Source organism: Topomyia yanbarensis, chromosome 2 (genome assembly GCF_030247195.1).
Source record: "Topomyia yanbarensis strain Yona2022 chromosome 2, ASM3024719v1, whole genome shotgun sequence".
Lineage (NCBI taxonomy): Eukaryota > Metazoa > Arthropoda > Insecta > Diptera > Culicidae > Topomyia > Topomyia yanbarensis.
This window is the reverse complement of record NC_080671.1, coordinates 4,802,211-4,827,947: the sequence shown is the minus strand read 5'-3', so window position 1 is coordinate 4,827,947 and position 25,737 is coordinate 4,802,211. Positions and strand designations below refer to the sequence as shown.

The following is a 25,737-nucleotide window of genomic DNA, read 5'->3' as shown; positions in this document are numbered from 1 at the left end:
AATGGTGGCCAACATAATAGCGGCAAGAAGCTGAGATGGGGCTGGTAATATCAATAGAATACGAAAAACCTGCTTGGAATTCAAATGGAGCAGGTCAGAGTAAATCCGAGAAGATTCGCTCGGCTTTCACTTAGACATCATCCCTTTGATTTGCTGGAAACTGGTTTCTCGCCTATCGCATTCTAATGTCAGCTTCAGTACCAGCTCCACTTCAGATTCTTGCAACCCCCTGCTAGGCAGCCATTTTGTCCTAGCCAACATCTGCCTTTGTTAAAATAAAAACAACCCAATGCTATTGCACGGGCGCCCATCATATGTTGACTACTGTCAAAGTCGGTATATCTCCATAGCGAATGACAGGAGTGACACCCTCCTGGATTCTTGCAATCACTGCTGCCTAACACAACGTTTACCTACTGTTTACTGGGATGCATCGCAGATTTAACTTATTTTACCTTGCTGTCATGTAAAAAAATCTGCACCATTCTGTACTTTTTCACAAAAATCTGTAATCTGTACCGTACAGAATCTGTACCAAAAATGCTTCAAAAATCTGTACCTTTCTAGATAAATCTGTACCTGTGGCATCACTGCCCGTACGTAACGACTTCAGTATTTCTTATTGACGCCTATGCGAGCTTATCATACTGATGAATCATGATTCAGTTTATTGTCCGTAGCAAAGGTAACTTTCATGAGAATATTGATCTGTCGAGCATTAGAGTAAAAACTCAAATATTTTAGCGAACTATCGCAGAGCTTCTATCGCATAACATGAATTATATTCCTTTTTGTAGCTCTTATCAGAAAGGCAATGAATGCGCTTTGTTACAGTAGATCCATTGTAACTTTTAGCGCACTAGTTCTGCACACCCCACCTCTACAGATAATTTGATATCTTCGCTTGCTCTCGCAATCCAGTCGAATCACCTTATGGGTGTGGACGAAAATGATAATACATACTACACAATTTGCTATTCCCTTGCACAGGTCCGACACAGATCCCAACGTGGTGGAGTGTGAACCAAAATCTATTGAACAGTATCAAAATCACTGCACAAAAGCACAGCAATTTATATCTCCATAGCTCAACCTCACTTCACCCCAAACAGGCAGAACCCCAGATTGTTTATCCCTGCTGGCCAAAAGGCGCAAAACCTCGAAAAGGTGAAGAAATTACTGCTATTGTGGCTGTCCCACACCGGTTTCACACAACTTTTGCCACCACGTTCAGCAAAGGAATGAGCTTCGGCTTCACGGTGTGTAGTATCAGTTCAAGGAGGTATACGAGCCACAGAATTGCAGAGCTGCTACTATACACTACATATAGCTAAGAGGCACGATGTACCCTGTTGAAAACGGTATTTTTTAAACCTGACGAACACCATTTGTGAGCGGGATCGATAAAACGACCGATCAACGGGGGCTTACTGTAGTGCATTTATTGTGGCAACCTCCAACATCTTGCCCACCCTGCAGCAGTGTGTGAGTCGGTACTAATCTGTATGCACTGCACAGTGTGCACGGCAAATTGATGCGAACGGGTGATGACTACATCCATAGCCTACTACAGCTGAGAGGGAAAAACTTGACCTGGCAGGTTTTAAGTTAGGTCGGAAAGGTTTTGCTGTTGTTGTTGGTGGGGTGTAGGAATTTCAACCCTCTCTGCCTGTAGCGAAATATGTACGAATGTGGCTCTTCGAAAGATGACCGAACTCGTTACGGAACTACTTTTAGGAAGGAACACTAAATTGCTGGTGTTGTTTTTAATGAATGATGATTCGGATACAGTGTGCTGGCATGGTTTTTTGGCAGATCCGGTCAAATGCCGCAGTTTGGATTGCAATGATAATAAGAAAACGCATTGCTGTGTCGTTTTTGCTTAAGAATTTTGGATCGAATCCAGGTTAGCTGAATCGAACAAAGGGTTTTTTTGTAGAACTAAGTTAGGGAAGCGCTAAACATGGACCATGGGGATGAATCTTATACAAGGTGTTTAGATAATTTTTAGAATCTTTTTGGGGGAGACAGGTAGTAAAAAATTTATTCTACGAATATGATCAAATCTCAACTGTTACATAGTTAATGAGCTTATGCCGTATGACATATTACGATCTTAAAAATATCGAAAGTCAAGCATTACTTTGAGTTCTTGGGTTAAGTTGAGCTAAATGAAATCAACCGAATTTGAAAAGAGGTTTTTATTGTCTGGAAATCTGATACAATTATCATTTAAGAAAGACGCAAAAATCTGATTCCATGAGTTATTGATCCAATTATTTTATTCCATTCTTAAACTATTAATTTTCTTTCTGATGATATCTTATTAGCTTGAGAAGTCTAAACGAAGGCACATCACTTTCAAAGTGTCAAAATATAAAACTACAGTGGCAGTTGATTTTCGATAAAGCAAGATTTGTCCCTCTACTTCTGAAGCGTTTTTAATTTCCAGATTCACCGTTTAATGAACCTGATACTAATTTCAGTCACAGCTACTTTAAACGTATACAGGGCAAATCACTTCTCCTTTATTTGTATGACAACTCAATTGAGATAAAGCTACACGATCTGTCTCCGTTTGCTGCAGAAAATTCGATTACATCATTTATATTGCAGTTCATAGTAGTGCAATCCAGCACAAATGTGGCTTGGAACGTGTTTCCGAGCAATTACAACGGAGCTCGAGTGATGAAAATTCAGTTTGACCGAACTATTTCATCCTTTAGAACTCTGGTTTATGATACTCCTATAACTACTCTAGGCAATTTGGAAAATCAGATTGCAACGTGCACACAGTGTATACAAAGCACAAAGTGGCACAGAATTCACGCTACATTGATCGTATGAAACAAAATCCAAGTTTCCCTAGTAATCCTTGTGCCGAGGCTGAAACGAAAGAATGTAGTAAATGGTGACAGAAATAGTGCCAAAACTAATTCAGTGAATGAAAAGCTGATAAATATTGTGTGTCGTAATCGTTTCGGTTGTCTTCGTGCTTATGGTCTGATGTTTCTGTTTCCTGTTCTTGTATACCCCGATGGTGTACTGTGTGTGTGGTACTACATGAAACAAAAATCCGTCCATAAATTCATGAACAAAAGGCCACGATTTCGTGAGCTGAACAATTTACGAAAAACGTGGTCAAGTTCTTGAAATTATGAATCATAACCCTCGTATTCATGAAACTATTTGTGTTTTCGGTTCGGTCCGAATATATACATGGCGTTACATTAGAATGTTTGGTTACTGTTGTTGTTCCCTGGACATGTTTAGTTTTGGTTGTGATTCATTCATGGAATACACAGTCGATAGTCAAACGTTGTTCATGATTTTAAGAGCATTTTCACGATTTTTGTGAACTCTCATGACGTTAGCGGGATTAAAGTTCATGATTTCAAGATCATAGTAGCGATGTTCGTTATTTCTATTCACGTTAGTCCTGAGTAGAGTGATTCATGTTCATGATTTTATGATCTTTGTCACGATTTTAATTTTTTTTTTGTCACGAGTTGTGTGATTTGTGTTCATAATTTCAGGATCTTCGACACGATTTTTGTAACTTCTGTTATCGTGATATTTTAGTCATGTATAGAGCAATTCATGTACATGATTTCAGGATCTTAGTCACGATTTTTGATATTTTTGCCACTAGTTGTGAACAGATCCATGCAATACCGACAGATAAACATTAATTATTGATAAATCGTGTCCACTAAACCAGCAGACAACTAAAAGGCGCATATTTGAAACTCTACCAAAGGCGTCAGAAGGCTACGCTACGGTCCTGTTGCTTCACAATAAACAAAGACTTCAAATTTCAACAAAAATAGCGAAAAATAATGCAAACTTTATCCGATCGTTTTCTCAGTTTCATAGAAATAAGGGTAACGGATATGCGGTCTTGGTCTTGCTTCGGATTTGTGAGCTTTATCTTGCTCGTATATTTAACGGCCTTTGAAAAGAGAAAAAAATATTGTTACGAAGACTTATTTGCTTGTAGTTAGTGCAATACAGCATGCATGACGACCCGATCAGAAACACATAACAGAAATATTTCAAAACTATATCTCGCATTGCTACTTGTTATAAATTTCTGTTATTTTAACTACTAACGAGACCTAATTTATAACACAATATGTTACAAAAATTGTGTTCTGTTATAATCTCGTTATTTCATTCTCATCGGGGAGCGGCCCAAACAACCGATCATGAAGACGATCTTTGTCGAAGAAGACGCAAAGCAGTCTCGCCAAAACGTCACCGACACTAATTTGAAGGTCCGGTGCGATTGTCACTCAAAATCTTCGCTCACTGGAGCAAAGGGTCGTGGAAACAGACACTCGCGTCCTTTAATAGATCCACTCATGCCAAGTTCGAATCGATAACTACACCATCGATCTCAACTTTGTTAGCGGGCATGTAAACGCGTTAGTTCTCCATGAAAGTTTTGTCCCCTGTAACGTTTTTTTGCTTTAGACAAAAGATAGATCACAATTCTGAGCATATCTAGGCGAACTTTCGAGATATCTGGCACAGCTGAATATTTCTGCGTCTTGCGGAATATTAGAATACTTCACGGACCATCTTTAATCCGCAGGAAGATGTAATATTTTAAATGGAAACTCGGATTTTTGGCAACGAATCATGTTCGACATCGATTTTAGAATCGTTTGGGTCAATAGAGGAGTACGCTTAATATAGGGTAGGGTGCCAATATTTATGGTCTTCCTGAAATTTCAAATCGGACACACCTAAAAAGTTGTGGTACCTCGAAAAAATTTGCCATATAAAATTTGAGCGCAATTGAAAAACAATGTCATAAAGCGTAGAGATCTGGTGTAACGTTGAAGAAGGTCTTTGTGGTACAAGGAATATTTTTGACTTGAGATGGGGCTAGAGTTTGGAAATGCAGTTTTTTGTATGTCGAATGTTTTAGATATCAATGAAATGTCGAAATCTGGTCAATTCGAAAAGAAGAAAATTTTTCAAAAGAAAAAGTACCAGAGAGGCAACTTTTGTCAATACATTTTTTATGAGAAGATACGAGATCCGTTGTTTCATGTAGTTCTAAGACATTTAGCATAGAAAATAAATTGGGTGTACCCCATTAGGCATAAATACGACGATTGGCATAATAGATGTTAAGCATAAATTATCATGTTAAAGTATCCTTTAAGCAAATAACTTTTTGGTGGTGACAGCCTCGGGTGGTAAGAGCGCAGATGTTAGAATTTTTTTGATGTTGTAGAATTACTCTGAAAGCTAATAAAACTCGATCAACATTTTATTCTATTGTGAATACCTCAATAAATCTTCATTCAAATAAAATATGCAGAATGAATGCACATCAAATGAACGAATGAACAAATTGCACATCTCTAAAATAGGCTAAATACTCTAAACAAGAGTATTAGTCTATGTTATATTAAGGTATGAATAACGCACATCCTTCATGCCCATGTTGTTTGTTAACAACAAAGTTTTTAAACTGCTAAAACTTTTGATTTAGGCAGAATTTTCTCACAAAAATAAGTAAGACCAGTAACTGGGACTATTAGAACTTAGAACTGAAGTTATTGCTATTAGTCTGATATAACTCTGCTAGAGCAGTACTACCAGAGATATTTACAATTAGCGTTGAAAAATGAAATTTTGACATATCTGCATTTTTTACATTATTATTGAAAACTGATAAAACGTAACAATTTGAACCGTCTTTGACTACCTTTCCTAGCATATAGAATATTGAAAATTCTAGGAGAATTGTGTTGAGCACCGGAAGGTAAATATTGAGCAGTTTCCAGCATTGCGAAAGAAGCATCTTTCAAAGCGGGTTTTACGTGTTTCTTGAACCCTATGATGAACACTAGAAAAAAGTTATGCATGTAAGGGTTAACTTAAATTAGTTCTTCATGCATGCAAGGTATAATTGTCCAAGAAGAAAATATAGGGTAAGGTGGGGCAAACCCAACCGTTGGGTAAACCCGACCATCCTCTGTTAACGAAAATCGGGAGCGCTACGCGAGCTAATATCAATATTGTCCTGTAGAGCACCGAAAATAATCGTAATGGTGGCATGACAGCAATTTATTAGTCTACATTGAGATACTCAAACGACAATAAGTGTATGTTTTACAACTTTTGATTTGATTTTTGTTCATCATTGACTACAGGATAATTCTGATCGTTAAAGTGATTGCATAAAAAATGTAAGTGGATTTAAATTCTTTAATTAAAATATATATAATGGGAGAAAAATAACTTTTAATATTTAAGTGAAAAAATCGCATAGTTGGCATCACTGCCGCGAAAAGTTAATATTTTTTCTAGACTCCTTGAACAATTTTCTTCAAAATACATTTTTCGGATGGATTCTATAGTAAATAGAACCGGAGATATAATCAAAAGAAAATCAAGGGTTTTGGCAATTTGTCAAAACGGGGGGTGCTCCCATGACCTGAGGGGTGGTTCAATTGACATAAAAATTTAGGTTTTTATATATTGGTCCTAGATGAACAATTACTCCAAATTTAGTTCAAATCCGTGAAGGTCGAATTTGCATCTTTTTTGATCACTTCACCAACGACACGACTAGACATTCAATGCAACATGCCTTAGAAAAAGTGTCTCGAGCGATTTACCTCCAGTTACCAGTATATTGAGTCACCCCTCGATGCGCGCAACAAAATAATTTCTTCAGCAACACTTCTTTGTTTAGCTGATTTTCGGTTGCTGTGTAGCAACCATGTTTTGTTTGTTTCGGTTCAGCGAGTTTTGCTGGTATTAAATGAAAAAAAATTTCCAACGGGGAGGAGGGTGTCGCCCTCGTAATGAGTTTTTTCTTTGTGTTGAATCAAATAGAAGATAGATAATAATTATTGTTACATCTTGAACATCTCATCATGCCCTGTACCGTGCCTAACTGTTTAACCACGGATGGAACTTTTAAGCTTTTTCCGCGATACGACCTGCTTTCGGAACGGTGGCTCAAGGCAATATAGGTCGGCACTGGACTGCCGGTACAGGGTTGTTAATCGATAATTAATCGTCATCGTCGATAACGTTAACCACCCGTCAACGTCATCGGAAACTCCGTTAACAATAATGTATCGCGCCTTCATCGTCATCGTCGAAAATTGTATCGTCGCTTTCATCGTCATCGTCGGTTCATCGGTTATCGCGATACATTTTGCGTTACTTTCCCGTTTATTGGGGTTGAAGTTGATGCGGTTAACTTTCAATTGTTTAGAATTAAATAACTATTGAAGGACATGTTGTTGGCAGTTGAAAATCAATAGTTTTGGACATTTTCTATGCACAGGGGGGGGGGGGGGGGTCCGACGATGTGTCAAAATGGAGTTTTTTGTCAACTTTTCGGGAGAGTTTTATATTGAAGGGAAAGTTATTGGCAGTTGATAATCAATAGTTTTGGACATTTTCAATACACAGGGGGTTCGACGATGTGTCAAAATGGATTTTTTCAACTATTGAGGAAAGTTTGTTATATTGAAGAAGTTATTGGTAAGTGAAAATCAATAGTTTTGGGCATTTTCAATGTACCGTCGGTGCATAAAAATAGATTTTTTTTCAACTTTTCGCGAACTTTTTATATTCAAGGGCAATTGATAGTTTTGGACATTTTCAATTCACACGAGGATCCAAATTGGCAAAAAGGTGAAAGAAATTCTTTGAACCACGAAAAACATTTTTAGTTATAGTGTCTTCAGCAAAGTTTATTTATATTTTTTTTTCATTTAAAAAGTATTAGTTGGGTGATTAATTCCTCTAAAGCTGAGAGTTTTTGCCTATGTTTATGAAAATAAAAAAAAACTTTCTTTGGCAAAGTTGTTGAGAATATCTTAAGTATTAACTTCGCTGAAGAGACTATGTATCTATCTGTCGATTTTAATTTACATTTGTGGAAATTTTTTTGATATACCCCTGAAAAATGTTTTTTTCAAAATACTTTTCCTGGTAATTTTGTAGAATTTCAAAATGTTCCAAGATGTTGTTCAGCATAAGAAAATACAGAATTTGTATAATGTAAGTTTATTTGTATCTCTTACAACTTAGAAGTTATCGAATGTTTTAGTGCCCAAAAAGCAATATTTTGGTATGGAAGCCGCAAATTTCCGCAGACGAATACCAATACGAATCTGTAAAACAAACACTATCAAAATCGTTTGGTGGGCTCTAGCTTACGTTCAAGTCAAATTCGAGTAAATTCCTTCTTTAGCATATTTTTCTTATCTTAGAGATGCAAAATATACAAAAATAATAATATTGTACTGTAAGACCTCCTTAAGGAATTTTTTTACTAAATGATCAGAACGGGTTATGAGGCTTTGTCGAGGAACTAAAGAAGAATATTTTAACCGCTCCGGTTTATTAAAAAGAAAGAAAAAAAATATGTTAGTCCAGGTGTTTGCGTTTCGACTTCGTCTCTTCAGAACCAGCAAAAATATGTGCCGATTTCGTCAATGCCATCGTTTCGCTTTCGCCAAGGGGCTGATAAAAACGGGTCTTCACTGTATTCAAAAAACGAATAAAACTCTATTATGAGGCCGTACATAAATTACATTACATATTTAAGGGTAAAAGAAGGAAGCATGAAGCATCTTATTACATAGTGGAGCGAAGAAACGGAGGAGGGGGCTAAAAGCTTCCTAACTAGAAAAGGAAATCAAACATTGGAAATATGTATATTCTCCTTTTCAAAATCCGAAATCTTCTGGTTTAAATCAAAATTATAATAAATTCTGTTAATCACCACACGACTTAAATGTGTAGTGTAATTTGTGAATGGCCTAATAATAGTGGTTTAGTAGTTTTTTCAGTATATGATTTTGCGTGCTAAAAATTACTAATCGCACAATAGCTCAAAATTTGTTTTCTTCATGGTCAAAACAATTTTGATCACCTTTTTGCCGCTTGGAAACACTGTGCACCTGGGACTCTTCTGTGCACCAAATTACTCGAAAAGTTGAAAAAATTCAATTTCGACTCATCATCGGACCCTTCTGCGTATTGAAATGTCCAAAATTATTGATTTTCAATTGCCAGCAACTTTCCCTTCAACATAATACATTTTCCCGAAAAGTTGAAATAATTTCATTTTGACGTATCGTCAGACCCCGCTGTGCATAGAAAATGTCCAAAACTATTGATTTTCAACTGCCAACAACATGTCCTTCAATAGGTATTTATTTCTAAACAATTGAAAGTTAACCGCATCAACTTCAACTCCAATAAACTGGAAAGTAACGCAAAATGTATCGCGATAACCGATGAACCGACGATGACGATGAAAGCGACGATACAATTTTCGACGATGACGATGAAGGCGACGATACATTATCGTTAACGGAGTTTCCGATGACGATACATTATCGTTAACGAGTAACGTCGATAAATTATCGTGAAAAATGTATCGCATTAACAACCCTGTGCCGGTAGCTGTTTGTGATAAACAGGAACTGTCTCAGTACGAGATCTGCGAGCAGCATTTTACGACCGTACAGGACACGCAACCGGAAGACTGTTGGTACCAGAAACCGACTCTGTTCTATCATTGGTATGTAGATTGAGATTAATTTTACGAGTGAGTGATTGTTACTTTTAATCGATTATAGCAACGGTGATTTACTGGAAGTTGGTAGCTGCCGGTTGTGCTTAAACTTTCATCCCAGTACCAATATGATTGCCATACGCAATATGCTGGAGGAAAGGATTGTCCCTTCCATTGTGTTTGAAATATTGAACATTCACTTTAAGGACGATGATCTCCTGTTGATGATATGCGGCGAATGTATCGCTCGTGCCGAAATATTACATTCAATCTGGGCGGCGTTTCTTGCAGCTGAGAAAGATTTTACGAAGTTGTTAGCGACTGCACAAACCTTGGCACTGGAGATTCACAGTAAAATTGTTTTAGAACATCCGTCCGTAGATGCGTTCATTGAGGAAACAGAACTATGTAGTATCGTAGAAGCTGAGAACGAACAGTCGTTACAATTAACACTACCTCCAGATGAACCATTGCTTAGATCACCTTTCAAGGATACAGCAGTAATCGCACCTTAAACAATAACCAGATTTAGAAACTCGACGAAATCGGTTGCATTGAAAGCCGTCGTTGGTAGAAAGTGTTATATCTGCGTAACTGTTTTTGAAGACGCAAACGAGTTACTCCAATATTTGTCGGAAGTACATGCCACAAACGTGGGATACCATTGCACAGAATGTTTTTCCAAGTTCCGTCAGGTTATCGCATATAACCGTCATCTGGGTCGACATGAAACAAAGGAACGACCGAACAAATGTAGCGTCTGTCAGCTTGGATTTTCTTCCCCAAATCAGGTGAAGGTCCATGAAAACAAAGTTCATGGAATTGAAAATAATGCCAAAATTCGTTCACCAGTGACGATATTCAAAAGCTGTAATATTTGTGATAAAACATTCAGGTGTAACTCTAAACTGAACTTTCACATACGAAGGGTACACAACAGCCAGGGGATTCCTACCTGTAACATATGCGACAAGACCTTCACAGCTAAGTCAAGTTTGGAACGACACATGCTTTTACACACGCAAGAAAAACCTTTCGTTTGCGACTTGTGTGACACCTACTTTAGTCGTTCGCTTGATGTTAAGAATCATGTAAGAATGGTGCACGAAAGTTTAAATCCTCACGTTTGTGAGGAATGTAGTGAACAATTCAAAAACTATCATGGTCTTTGCAAGCATCGCCAGATTGTTCATTTAAACAAATCGCTGCCAGCGGTACGGTTTAAGCCGTATCACTTGATCTGTAAGCTCTGTAAGCGACCTCACAGAAAATCTAGTGAACTGATTGAACATATTCGACAGGACCACTCTAATGAAACGTATCCATACGTACAGTGTCCGGTTTGTCCAAAAACCTTTTTGTCTACGCAACATCTGAGTTGCCATAAAGAGATTCATACGGACAAGTACACCTGTATGTACTGCGGCGCGCGCAATGCGACAATTCACCGGCTGCAAACCCACGTCGAAAATCATCACAATGAAGAGCGTAGGTATGACTGTCCCATCTGCAACAGTAAATTGTACAAATCGGCATCCGCCCTGCGAACGCACGTGCTCACCCATAGCCGCGGGAATCAATACCGGTGCGATATATGTCGGAAAGATTTTATGCGAAAGGATCAGTTGAGCATACATCGCCGGTGAGAAAGAGTTTATAGTAGTTGGGTTGTTAATGAAAAGGAAGTTTTTTTTTGGTTGCAGGACCCATAAAGGCGAGAAACCATTTCAGTGTGAAATCTGTCGGAAACGATTCAGCGATGGTGCATCGTACTGCAAGCACAAGAAGCGCTGCATGCGGTTGTCTTTGAACAGTGATGTGTCTGTTTGAGGGGCGCTGAAGGCAGATCATGATCAAGAAGGATTCACATAGGCTGTACTATTGATATTGTTTAAATTATATTGTCTATAAGGGATACCAAATTGTAGTATGTGTAGTCTTTAAGAATTTACATCACCACAGGATTGAAAATATATTCTTCTCACTTTTTAATTCGGACACTTGTGATATTTCATAAGTATACCACAGGGGTGAGAGGGCGGACAACGATGACCGGGGAAAGTAGAAGATAAAACTTGCAGCTTTGTGGCATCTGGAAGATAAATATCAATTAAATTCTCGAACTGTCTGACATCACGTACCGGGACGCCAGGTTACCCTTATCAATCTCGCAGGTAATCGTTTAAAAATGGGCTCGACCTCCAGGGAGCTGTTTTTAATTTCCAACACTACAGCTTCAGATACCTACAGCCAGTTAATGCAGGCACAAATGTGAGGGTACTACGATCATCAGTAGGACTCTGGTGCGTGTTGGCAGGAATTTTTGAAGCTGTCCAACCCGGTCAAACCATTCGAAATTTGATTCGGACTCCTGAATAGAGTCAGTATAGATTCTAACTCAAATGCAACGACTGATTCCGAAACCGATTGAGTTGGAATCCATACTGATTCCATTCAAAATTCCGAACCGGTTCGGAATGGGTTTAACTAGGAAGATGTCAGAAAATTTCATCAGCAAAACCAGGTAGCAATTGTCATTAGTGGTGAAACCTTTTTAGCATTTCTTTCAAAAGATTGGAGTGTTACTGGGGGGAGACGAACTTTATCGAAGAGAACGTTGTTCAGCAAACTGGTCCCGATCTGCGAATTATCCATGAGTCGTATCTTGATCGCTGAAAATAGTAGTAACATTAGCGCAATAATCAGACTATTATAACATATTTTAAAAATCAAGATTTGTATTGTTGTTGTGTATTTGTTTTTCCCTGCGTAACCAAGGGATGCAAGAGGTTATTTGGAAAAAATAACAACAGATTTTTCAGTGTTGGTAGTTTCATGCATTTTCTAACGAAAAGTCATATTTGACATTACCAGTTACCTGAGTCACTGAGGGGTAGTCAGATTTGCGATACAGTTTTGAAATTCCAGTGTCTAGTCGTGTCGTTGACTTCACTGTATACATCGAATTATCACTGTAAATGAAAATAAAAAAGATAATTTGATTATCTACAACTTTGTCGAAGACTGCTAGTCAATCCGGCTTTGTGAAAAGAAGTTATTAAACTTTTAGCCAAGTAATGTCTGAGTCAGTTTTGCATGGGGCCTAGCAGTGCATGGTAGTGTATCAGTACTAGGTTCTAACAAGCTAAATATTTTTGTGAAATAATAGTTGGATTTAACTGAATAGTATGTTCGGAAGAATTGCAGTGCATAATACGAGTTTTGTTTTGGTTAGAAAATTTTAGTTCCATCTGTGACCGCATAGATGGCGCCAACACTAACTTTTCAACGGAGCGAGACAGAATATTGATACGTTTGGAAGAATTACTGCGATATTCCTGTTCTACAACTTTGTAGAAGACACCCACACACCTGCACGTATACCACACTATGAAGCCGGCACCGACACCAACCACGAACGCGTGAATCAACAAATACATCTCTAATACAACGCACGATCACGACCCGCAGTATTGAACGAGGAAAAATACACATGTCCAAATCGAAAATTATTATTATAATAATATTGCCGTTACTTTTAAATTGCGATTGACAGCCCATAGGAATATGGGCTAGAATGAACTAATCTTGTTGAGATCTGCGTTCAATATGTTGACAACAATATGATTTAATTCGGTTATTCTCGCATCGTAATGACTACGGAACGGGAGCAAGTTTTAAAAGTTTCGCTGAATCATAACTATATTGAAAACTAGTCTAAATCTGCACTACTTGGGTGACCGTTCATTTCTAAATAAAACCAATACCATCCACTCGCAAATGACTTCCATATTGATGATAGTCTTCACTGTTTTGTGGAAACCGGAAGCCGCTATCTTGGTTTTCAAAATGGCGTCAATCATCAATTTCCGTATTCTACTGACAACCCCACTTCAAATGCCACCCATACTGACAATGGTTTTCATTGTTTCCTTGGAACAGGAAGCCACCATCTTGGTTGTCAAAATGGCGTAAACAACCAATTTTCGGCTTTTGCTGACCACCCGCTTTACAATGACACCATTATTGACGGTGTTTTTCACTGCTTTGTGGTAACCGGAAGCCGCTATCTTTGCTTTGAAAATGGCGAAAAAATCAATTTCTGTTTTCTATTGACCCCCTTTCGAATGACACCCATATTGACAATACCCTTGACTGTTTTGTGGTAACCGGAAACCACCATCTTGGTTTTGAAAATGGCGTCAATTATAAATTTCGGATTTTTGCTGACCATCCTCTTTCAAATAACACCCATATTGATGGTGGTTTTCACTGTTTTGTGGTAACCGGAAGCCGCCATCTTAGTTTTCAAGTGACCATCTCCTTTCTAATGACACCCATATTGATGACGGTTTTCACTGTTTCTTTGGAACAGAAACCCGCCATTTTGGTTTTCAAATTGGTATCAAAAACCAATTTCCGGCCTTTGGTGACCACCAGCGCTTTACAATGACACCATTATTGATGGTGGTTTGCATTGCTTTATGACAACCGGAAGCTGCCATCTTGGTTTTGAAAATGGCGTCAAAAACCAATTTCTATCTTCTATTGCCCACTCCCTTTCGAATGACACCCATATTGAGGATACTTTTCACTGTTTTGTGGTAACCGGAAATCGCCATCTTGGTTTTCAAAATGGCGTCAAATGTCCATCCGTTCGGAACCGGTGCCTGAATGGCCATAACTTGAGGGAGCTGTAGAACCGTATGATTGGAAGAACTTCGCATTTCGTATAAAGCTATGAACCCAAATCACTGGAATGATAGAAAAACATATACATTTTCTTAGGTTCTCCCGGAACAGTTCTCCGGTGACCCAGATTGGTCCAATTCATGTCTATTGTGAAGGATCAATGGGAAGTAGTCATATGTAGCACATTTCAAAACACAATTACTTAAATTTATGGGATGATTCTTCAAAACTCGTCCGTCACCCCACTGGGATGCCGGATATACCCCACGGGAATTCGGATTAACTCCGGAACCGGTCTACGGATTTGAACGCTACTTGGTACATAGAAACTGGACTAAATTCCAGATCTTTTAAAGCCAGTTTCATCCAATTCGGTCAAAAATTGACGACATAAGAGCAAAATTTAAACAAAAGAAAAAGAAAATAGAAAAAAAGACTCAACATTTGCAAGGTTTAAATATCTCGCATGGTGTTTTTCATTTTGGAGTCTCTCGCTAAAGTTATGCGAAGGTATGGTATAGCAAAGCGTCATTTTTTTTCTAACCTGGAAAAACAAGTGAAATCTCTATAATAAATAAAGCCTTTCGATTTTTTTTTATATTTTGGTGAATTATGCCAATCGTCCATTATACTTAACGTCCATTATACCTAACATCCATTAGGCCTAACGTACGTATGCCAAACGTCGCGCACCCAAATAAATTAATAGTAGCCTTTTCAAACCTCAGTATCAACTCAAATCCAGAATTTTGCAAAGTTTTATAAAGGCTATTAACAAAACAAAAAATTAGGGTGGCAGTAGATCTCGATGTTTCATTACATTTTAAGTTATTTTACAAAAAAAAATCGAATTCAATTTTTTTAATATTCTCACGGGTGAAAATGTTTGCACTTTGACCGTTTTGTGCAACCCCTTAATCGCGTCCGATTGAGCTAAACTTTTTTTTTGTGGATGTGCATCCGGTTATTGAATTCGATGGTCACCTGCTTTCCATACATGCCATTGGCGCTCTAATATACAGTCGTCTGAATAGATGCTCCCTCCGTCGCCTTCAAACACCTAGCATCAACTGATTTCCTAAATTTACAGTAGAAGATTTGTTGTTGGAATTTACATGAAATGAACGACAGTCAACCATGAATTAAGTAGGAAGTAGGTGGGCCATTTCCATGCACACAAATTATTATTTGAAGGTCGAATTGAAAAAATAAACTAAAGTAAAAACCAAAGGGGCGCAAAGTTGAGACTCCGCCAAGGGCACCCGATGTCCACGCTACGGTTTTGATGAGGCGTTAACAGAGGTCACTGATGAAAAAATTCAAAATCAGTTGTCCTGAGTGACTTCCTTGAGTGAAGCATATACGCATTTCAAATAAGATTTAATGTATTTAAAATAGTCCTAAGGTAGATAATTGATTGATTGATTGTGAATAATAATTACGCCGGTTTATGCTGACCTTCAATGATGGGGGACACATAGACAACTTTGGGATGGAAATATTTATGTGAAGTGCAGTTTGTTGACCGAGCAGATGTGCTGTTTATTATTTGAACTATTCATTCGTGGTTTTGCTGGAAATACCGAAACACGAAATTTATTTTCTAAATTGTTTATAAGATCTATTACATCAGAGTGGCGTGCCCCTTTTACTAACGGGCTGGAGCTGCCTATGATTACAGGGATTACTGTGAACTTACGTCATTATCAGGGAATTTAAAGGTTAGTAAAAAGATACTAAGATGAGGATGTGATAAATCACTCAAAAATGCTACATCATATATGGATGTAACCATAGAAGAATTGCAATCTAATTGCGCGAAAATGTTCACATTGTCAAAAGTGGATGTGAAGCTGCCAAACAGGCGAATATTCATGGCCTACTTGACCAGTACACATGAACGTCAATAAGGAACACTGGAGTCTCTTATGTGTGGAATTTTCGACGGCATGGCTGTAAATTAAATTTTCAGCTCGTCCATTTTTTTCTTTAAATAAAACTCTTTCGTAAATATTTGTTACGATTTATATTAAATCGTCACTCAAAGCAGCAAAATTGCAAAGTTCTACTAGTTAATTGCGAAATTTGGGAAACACTTTATTATGGAAACGGTGAAAAAATAAAATCCACAAACGTGATACGATTCTGAAATATATCAAACCCACCAGCGGTGTGCAATTATTTACCATCCATGAGCTGTCCCTTTTTTAAATTAAACTGGTTTCACGTTACATACGTCGAACATATTTGTGCAGCACATTTCCAATGTTTACCCACATTCTGTGGATGATGGATTGCGGTTTGCTCTTCTCCATTTCCGACTGCTCGCTTATTTTAGGCGATATGTGCTCAGAACACCGGTATGTTCAGTCCAAACAATGCGGTGGAAACCGAACCCGTTTAACTAAAATCCAAACAACGAGAGCTCATTATTCTCAATCCGTAATGTCAATTATAGTAAACACCATAAATTACAATTTCATTATAATCATCAAAAAAGAAAGCAACTTTGACACATGTCCAAACGCCCTCTTCTCTCCACTACCAGTTTCCTCCATCTACGGTAACCACACGCTGGACAGTGGGAAAACCACCGACAGTAGCACCGGTTCCAGCGATCCACCAGCACACGGTCATCATCCTCCTCCTCCTCCACCCAGTTCGGTGCTGTCGTTGATACCGGACGAGGAGATGGCCCACTTTGTGAACCAGTCCCGGATGGTGAGCTGCCGGTTCTCCAACCCGGACGTGAAACTCAAGTGGCGCAATCCGAAGAACGCCATTGTCACCGACACCAAGGGACGGGTGCACATCGAGGAGCTCGGCGGATCGCTAACCCTCATCTTCGAGTCCATTATCCGACCGGACCAGGGTAACTGGACCTGCGAGGCGGCGGACGATGGCAGCGGGAAGGTTCGGAAAAAGTCCTTCAAAATGATAGTTAATGGTGAGTGGCAGGCCAACGAGAGTTCATAAGTTTACGGTGTTTGGCATTCATTCGTTGCTTCTTTTCCACTTGTTTTTTTTTTGCACTACCGCAGAGCCAATCTCGTTCCGGGACACACGAACCGTTCAAACGGCGGTGGAAGATAAGGACGCCACCATCCGGTGCGAGGTGAGAGGACATCCGGAACCGTCGGTGTCGTGGTACTTCAATGGACAGCCATTATTCCGTGAGTATAGCCATTGGTTATGTCATAGTATTACATCGGTTTTTTTTATACATTTAGTGCTTTATTTTTTTTCGGTTTTATTTTCCATATACTGACTCGAGGCAGTCGACATATTCACGGTTGAGCTGAATGTATTTTTAAGTGGAATAGTGGATGTGATCCTTTTTGACCTTCCTTTTCTAGCTGGTCTTGCAATCATCGGTGGAACATGGTAATAATGAGGCTTACATGTTGAGATAGTTATAGCTCGTGTCAGGTTGCTTGTTTGTCAATCATGGGCAACGTGAAACACCCCTTAGAAAACCAACTAACGAAGTAATAACAATAAGTTGAATTTTATTGTATTCGTGGAACAGTGTAAAAGTGTCGACGCAACAGAAACAAGTGTTACGAAAGTATTGTTATTTACTTAGCACTAGGAATAGGAGTAATGACGATAAGGCAAAGCCTTGTTCCAGAAATTTTACCTGTTGTTTTTGATAACTTCCCAGTTATTTCTTCGGTTACATGCTGCTAATGCTAGTAATACTCTGAACCCTTGCGGGTTCAAATACAGACGGGAAAATGTATTATACGTTCAACAGCCTTGTGAGTCAAACTCAATCAATATGTTTGTTGGTGAGATTGTATTTCAACTCAAAGATTTTTATTGTTCTATTATGATAGTATAACCACAAATGGACATGTTTGACATTTCAGGAAATCAATTCCCAGACTTGTTAATATGGCATCGTTAAGATAATGGTTTAAACGACCAGAAATTGATGAAATTTTGTAAAAATGGAGTATTTTTAATTGTGCATTTATAAAATTTGTTTATTTTGTTTAATACATCAACAGGCATATCAAAGCCCCAATGATGTTAGCCTAAATACTAATTTTATTTCTAATACTCAAGTCGCACATAAAAACAATAATCATACAATAATTACAAACAAAGAATAAAAAGGTCAAGTGTTGATTAAACAATCTGGAGAAACGTACACGCAGAGTATGTCGAGAAACGTTGAAATCAAATGCTGAAGCTACCTGGTTGAAAATTCGTTGCAGACCAGTGATGGCTCCATACATACTATAATTTGTGCGTTGGAATGGCAACCGGAACATATTTTTTTTATTTCGTTTATTTGACACGGCTCATAGCGGTAGCTTAACGGAGCCGTGGATCTTTTATGTGTTTACAATATGTGAAAAATAAAAATAAAAACAAATATTATTGTTTGTCCGTTGGATCTCGTGCGCGCAACTTTGTGGAGGTTTTTGGCAGCACTGCTTAAATTGAACAGCTCGTTTCGTACGCTCCGTAAAATTTTTGTAGCATCAGCGGAATAATAATGTTATAGTGCCCAGAATTCGTTTTAAAATTAAAGGTTTAAAAAATTTTGTGATGTGAAGTGAAAACAGCTGTTATTAAGATGATTTTCCAGTAAAATTGGGTTGTTATAATGTTCATCGAACCAAACATCTTAGGCGACCATGTTGAATAATCGAGAATGTGAGGGTATTGAGTTTGTGGATGTGTGTTCCTAGTTCCACGCCAAAGTTAACCGGATTCCTTATCGAGCTAGTGTTGAAACTAGAAGCGTACAGAAGATGTCAAAGCTATAGATGAAGCGAAAGTGTTGTTGATTATAAAGCGCAATAGTGTGAGAGCATCGAAAGTTGCATGAATAAAGGCAACGTAATAGTGATTTCGGAGCCGTCGAAATTTAGTTCGTTATGAATAATGAATATGGCACTCTTATGTAGTGGACCACAAGAAGATAGAAGTGTAGTGTTCGTTTAATATACATTAGTCTAGTTTTGAAGATGTGTAGCTGGGGGGGGGGGGGAAGCATATATTGCCTGATAGGATGGCGCATGATGAATTGGAAACAAGCCGCTCAGTCGGAAAGAATAAAAATGGCTAGGCTACGTCGTACTGGAGAATTACGGTGATTTCATTCCTTTATTATAATTTTCTTAATTGGTTTATTATTCTACCATGTAAATGTTTTTAATTATTCTTTTATAATTTGCTTTGCAATCGACTAGGGTTCGTCGCGGTGCGGATGTGGGCGGTAAATGGATAATCCGCACCGCAACCGCAAAAAAATAATAAAACCGCTCCGCTTACCGCAACCGCATTGCATTTACCGCACCGCACCGCGCGGTAATGCGGTAAATGCGGTAAAAATCATGTATTTTAAAAATTGTGCTTAAAAATTATTGATTTGTTTTGTATAGCCATATTTAGTAAAATGTTATTCTTATTTACACGAAAATTATCTTTGACGGACTCCTCAGAATGTAACATTTATGAAAATATTCAACTTTGCAAGTTTTATTAAGAGGGGTAAGGGTTTTGGCGTGAAAAAAACACTTTTTCTCAATTTTTTTTAAACTTTTCGTGAAGCGAACTGATCAAAACTTTTGTACATTATAGTGTATCATTTCAACAACATGCTGTAATTTTTCCATGCAAAAATATCGACAAACGACTCGGTGACGAAGCTTTTTGTAGCACGTCTCTGGAAAAACATGATTTGCGGTGTTACCTGCCATTCAAAAACTACTTAACCGATTTTTTTCAAACTTTGTATACAGATTCTATGAAAAAATACCTAACCCCTACGTTAAAGTTTCGAGATAAATTTTCAATTAAGGAAAAACTGTCCAAACTATGCAAAATTTGGCATCTGGGCTAACTTCGACACTTGTCACAATATGAAGGAATACCTTAAGGGAGACTTTGAGAAACACAATAAAAATCGCAATGCCCAACACTAACTTCGAAAGCTTTACTTTCAAAAAGTTACAAAATACTCCTAACTGAAAAATATTATTTGTTAATTTGGTAGAAAATTCCCAGTTGGACGAACAATGGACGCACGCGAAAAAAAATTCTTCCAACTTCGATGATGATAATTACATTCTTTGGATTGTTTTTAAGTCGTAGTATCATTAGTTCATCTCTAAGTTCTCCAAATTAATCAAAATTCACAGTTGAGAAAAGTTGAAAAAACGAGTCATAATTCCACAATTGCCAAGTGGAATCAGGAGAAATGAAGCATTTTGTAATTGGATTTGACAGTAAAATTCAATTGTTTTTCAATGAATGGATTTTGCGTTTTATGTATTTGAAAAGGTTCGAAATTTTTCTTTGAAGTATAAAATGAATAGTTTTCAAAATATGTCAAAATGTTCAATAATAATGGTATATTTAACACAGCTTATAGATTTTATTTCTTAGTAACAGTCTGTTTTATCATATTTGAATGACCACAATGTAAAAAAATCAAGTAGCGATAGGTCGAAGACAGATTATATTCGGATTTGTTTTCAAATCATTGTCAAGTCTATGGAAATTAGAGCAATTAAATGTTTATCATGTTTCTCTATTGTAGGGTAATAAATAAAACTCGAACGTTCTGACAGAGAGATGTTCCTAATATAAGCCATAATAAGGACATTGCTAAGCATTCGTTCAGAAAATAAATCTAGTTGCGTCCTTCTCAAATGGCAAAAGTCATAGTTTTAATTCACTTTTTAATGCAGACTGCAGACTTTATCAATTATTTTTTGAAGTGCGGTTGCGGTAATACCGCGCGGTAAAAGCTCATTTCCCGCACCGCATCTGCGGGAAAAAGTGTCTCACCGCACCGCAGCTTTTGAGGTGCGGGTGCGGTAAATACCGCGCGGTTGCGGTAATTACCGCAACCGCGACGAACCCTACAATCGACAAGTGTATCAATAACTTTGGTGGATTTTCCTCCATACAAACATATATATTAGTGTCGTCCGCTCGTGGTTTTACAAAATCCAGTTACTGTCACACAAACTAATGTAAAGAGTGTGAACTATTTAATTTGTTTTACCCATACATACTAACAGTTAATGTAGGGCAATGTATTAGATACTATACAGGTGTGGCAATGCTGTTTGCTCTCTTGCTCGATTTGTGTAGTATTATGACGTAATAATTCCCAATTCACACATACTTTCTTCGACTTTTCAGTTACTGGTGCATTCAAACGTGACGCTCGCCCACACGTGTTTGATATAGTACATTGATGATTGTGAGCTTACATAGCACAAACTGGGTTTGTTATAGGAAGAAGAAACTACGATTGGCGCTTGTTTCATGATGTTCGAAATGTGAACAGCTAGTATTATCATTTTTATTATTTAACATTTTCGTAGGCACTGATCGATATTTTCCCACCCACTCGCTAGATGATAGAACTCTTTTCTTGTTGCCCTGACATTGCTTTTACATTTATTCTTTTAGTGCGAGTAATGGAGTAATTTATTTTATAGCTTCCTGATTTACCTGTTTCAGCTGTATATTATATTAAATTATATTTTATTATATTATATTATATTATATTATATTATATTATATTATATTATATTATATTATATTATATTATATTATATTATATTATATTATATTATATTATATTATATTATATTATATTATATTATATTATATTATATTATATTATATTATATTATATTATATTATATTATATTATATTATATTATATTATATTATATTATATTATATTCAGGCATTACATTTATTCTCTCGCGGAGAGGATAAGCAACGTTTTCCATTTGAAGCAAGGAGAGAATACTTTATACCTATTAAGTGTCTATCGTTAACATAGCATGCCTGGATTTTTTTCTATATTGTTGGTGGAACGATTCTAATTTTTCCTTCTTTAGTTTATCGCTTCCTTATGGACTTTGATCTTATCCTCCTTCCGTAAGAGATGATCATTTTTATCATCAGTCTAGAGTTGACGATAAAGTCAAATAATGCGCGGTGTTGTGGACTAGCTAACGAATTGAATTTTTTTAGCTCATCTGATAGTACCAAGGCTTTGCTTATCTTTGCATATTATAATGTCATGTAGTGTTTTTTTATTCACTTCTGCTCAAAAGTGCACAAGAAGTACAAAACCAGTGCGCGTAACTACATGGGTACTCATTAATTCAAGCAAACTTATTGAAAGGGTCCTATGTGCGAATGAGCGCCTTTGCACAATATACTAGTCGAAATTATTCACTTTCGATATGTACTGAAACATCATTGGAAAGATTAATGGGTTTGATTTGGGAATGATAGATAGTTTTGATGAAAACTCACTTCACTACTTGCATTTTCTAGTATTTGCACGTTGTTGTATTAAATAAGTGCTATTCTTATCGTTCTTCTTGTCTGCATTCTTGATTTATTTCTTGTAGTTATCATAAAAACTACGCGCGATTGTCGTCGGTTGTATGTTCGCCGTGCAAAGTCGGTTGTTTTTGGTACTTAGGCGATGCTTATATTTTACTCATAATGCCCTCCAGTTAGTATAACAACGCGTGCCAATGGCTATTGCGTGGCGTCTTCGTCGAGAAAGAAAACAATACATAGTTATCGTCTCGTTGCATATAATAAAACCAAAGTTTTAACGCGATAATATACATTTATAGTGCGAAATATTCAATTACATATGTTATCGATATCAACAAATGGCTCAAGATGATAAAAGTAATCGCTTTGTATTATATTGTATTATTCGGATGACGCGTTGTGAGGGAGTAAAGAAACAAGCAATAATTGCATCGTTCACGTACCGTTTTATTCGACTAAACATAAGCAACACTCCCGACGGCCGGCAGTCCGGAGTTGAAGTTGCATTTCTAACAAACCAAGCATTTCTGAATTAATTCAACAAACGATAAATCTATTATAAATTCTCGGCAGCCGGCTGCCCAGAGCAATAAACACATGATAATACTTCTGAGAGTTGTATATATTGTATCACTTATCAAGGTGAATCCAAATTTATGCAACTTTTTACCCCATCCCACTAACAAAAACTCCTTCCCGTGACAAACGTGGAGATGCAGAGGTATACACGGTTTCCATAACAACGTTTGTTACACTAACATTCCTTTCCTTCCCCGATGACTGTAAGGACGTGGCCGGCGCTGTTATTGGCATTTCAAAGTATAGAACTCTCGAAACGTGCACATTGAGGATGGATAGCTACTCCCAGGCTCCATTCGTTGATTCACTGTGCAATTTCGCCTGTTCTGGCCAATCACGGAGTAGCAACTACGAATTGTGCGGTCATCATGCTCATGCTCATGCTCATGGATCTCGTGCGCGCAACTTTGTATTGCGAGCGGAGACCTTCTTTCGCGGCTCGCCTACTGCGTCATGGGGACCTTTTAATTCTCTCCTGTCCTCTGTATCAAGGTCATCAACGTTAAAAGTGCCTTGGTGCTCGCGACCAGATGTTCTTTCCTGCTTCTTGCACTTACGGGTGACCAATGTAAATCCGTCGTCATTCTTATTATCTTCATCACCGATGTTACTTACAGTTGTTTCAGGGGTGCTGGATGCTGCTTTGGCAGTTGTCAATTTGGACTGAACAGCTGTCACAAATTTGGCAACGGTTTGTGGTTCAGGTATTAAATTGAATTGAAAATTCTTTTTAGACTTGGTTTGCCGTGGATGCGTTGGCAATCGGTAGAGATGCATTCTCCTCTGTATCTTCCGCGCAAGGTTGTCCGTGGTGTGCTGTCTGATTACAATACTTGCACGTAACCGGAACATATCGTTGTTACGTAGTGCTCGAGGTGCGACGCTTATGTTGATTTGTTCCAAAATAGCTGGGGCATCTATACGACCTTGCAGAGTGTCAGCGATGAACAAAGCTCTTGCGGTATTCCTTCGAACATGTAGGGGCTCTAGTTGAATCAGCTGACATCGGTTTTCTTAGCTAGGTAGTCGGACAGGATCTCTCCACGGCAATCTACGGAGCGCGAAACGTAAAAAGCGTCGCTGCACACTTTAAATTCTTTCAGCGCCATTATTATAGTTCGGGCTCCACACTTCAGGGCAATATTCTAGAATTGATCGGGATAAACAGCAGTACAGCGATTTGAGACAATAAACATCCGTAAAGTTTTTGGCTATCCTGAATATGCATCCCAGTGCTCGAGACGCTTTACCTACTGCATAGGATACGTGTTGTTTAAACGTAAGTTGAGAATCCAGAATCACTCCCAGATCCTTCACGTGACTGACATGTTCGATTTCTGTCGCTAGTAGACGGTAGTTAAAATAAATCGAATCCTTCTTCCGTGAAAAAGATATTACCGAGCACTTCTTCGGGTTTACATACATGCGGTTCGTGTTACACCAATCCGCAAGCAAGCTGCTGTTGGAGAACTCTGTAATCTTCAATTGAACGAATTAGGCGAAAAATCTTGAGGTCATCTGCGAACGATAATCGTGGAGTCTTCAAAATTAGATGTACATCATTGAAGTTTATCAGAAACATCAACGGTCCCAAGTGGCTTCCTTGAGGTGTTCCAGATGTAGAAGAGAATGCAGGGGCCTGGCATTTTCCTATGACAACCGCTATCTCTCGGTCAGTGAGGTAGGATCGAAACCATTGCAAAATACTACCATTAATTCCAAATCTCTCCATTTTTGCTATTGAGATATCGTGGTTTATCTTGTCAAAAGCGGCAGATAAGTCGGTGTAAACAACGTCGGTTTGAGCGCGATGTTCCATACTCTCTGTTCAGGAATCAGGAATCAGTAGCGTCTGGCTCAAATGGCACGTTCCCCATGTTGATCGGAGATTTGTGCCTTGCCAAGAATCGTCTTTTCATCATTTTCCTGATGGGAAGGATTGGGGAAGTGGTAAGGTTAGGGGTAAGGAAAACAACGACACAGAACAATTAAAACAGAGAATTCTGCACCCCCGGAGTGATGCTGAACGATCTGCAGGTGCTACAACAGCAGGAATAAAACTTCCAACCCCCGGAGGGATGTAGAACCTCTACTCAAACCTACCCCCCCCCCCCCCCCCGAGGGGATATTGAGGTAACAGAACGACAACACCCCCCAAGAGATATTGTCATTCAAATACGGCTAAAAAAAACTATAGCTCTTTACCACACTGGGTTAGGAACAAAAGCATATCCTTAAATTTCAGCTCTCTGTACATAGGTTCATCTATGTATGGAGAACCAAAAATCCGGATGCGCAATTGCATTAATACAGGGCAATTGCATATCAAATGATATGATGTTCCGTAATCGGATTCACAAAGATCACATGAATAATACTCAGCGCGCTGAATAGTAGCCATGTGATAATTGAGTTTGCAATGTCCAGTCAGTGCCCTGACCAGAATACTGCAGTTGTGCTTGGAAAAATGCAACAAATTTCTTGACATTTTCGGACTCACATCCGGCAGAAAAGTCTTTGTTTGAACGCATGTTTGCAAGCTACGCCAATGGTTGGCA

The 25,737-nt window shown here is 38.1% G+C and overlaps 1 protein-coding gene across 1 annotated transcript in view; it reads left to right on the top strand.

Annotated features, from left to right (window-relative positions):
* The window catches only part of LOC131686212 (neural cell adhesion molecule 2-like), a 105,505-nt gene that overhangs the window by 66,466 nt on the left and 13,302 nt on the right, over positions 1-25,737 (top strand). The window contains exons 2-3 of the mRNA XM_058970453.1: positions 16,809-17,207; positions 17,302-17,433. Of these exons, the coding sequence (XP_058826436.1) occupies positions 16,809-17,207; positions 17,302-17,433 (531 nt within the window). The remainder of the gene's footprint in view (positions 1-16,808; positions 17,208-17,301; positions 17,434-25,737) is intronic.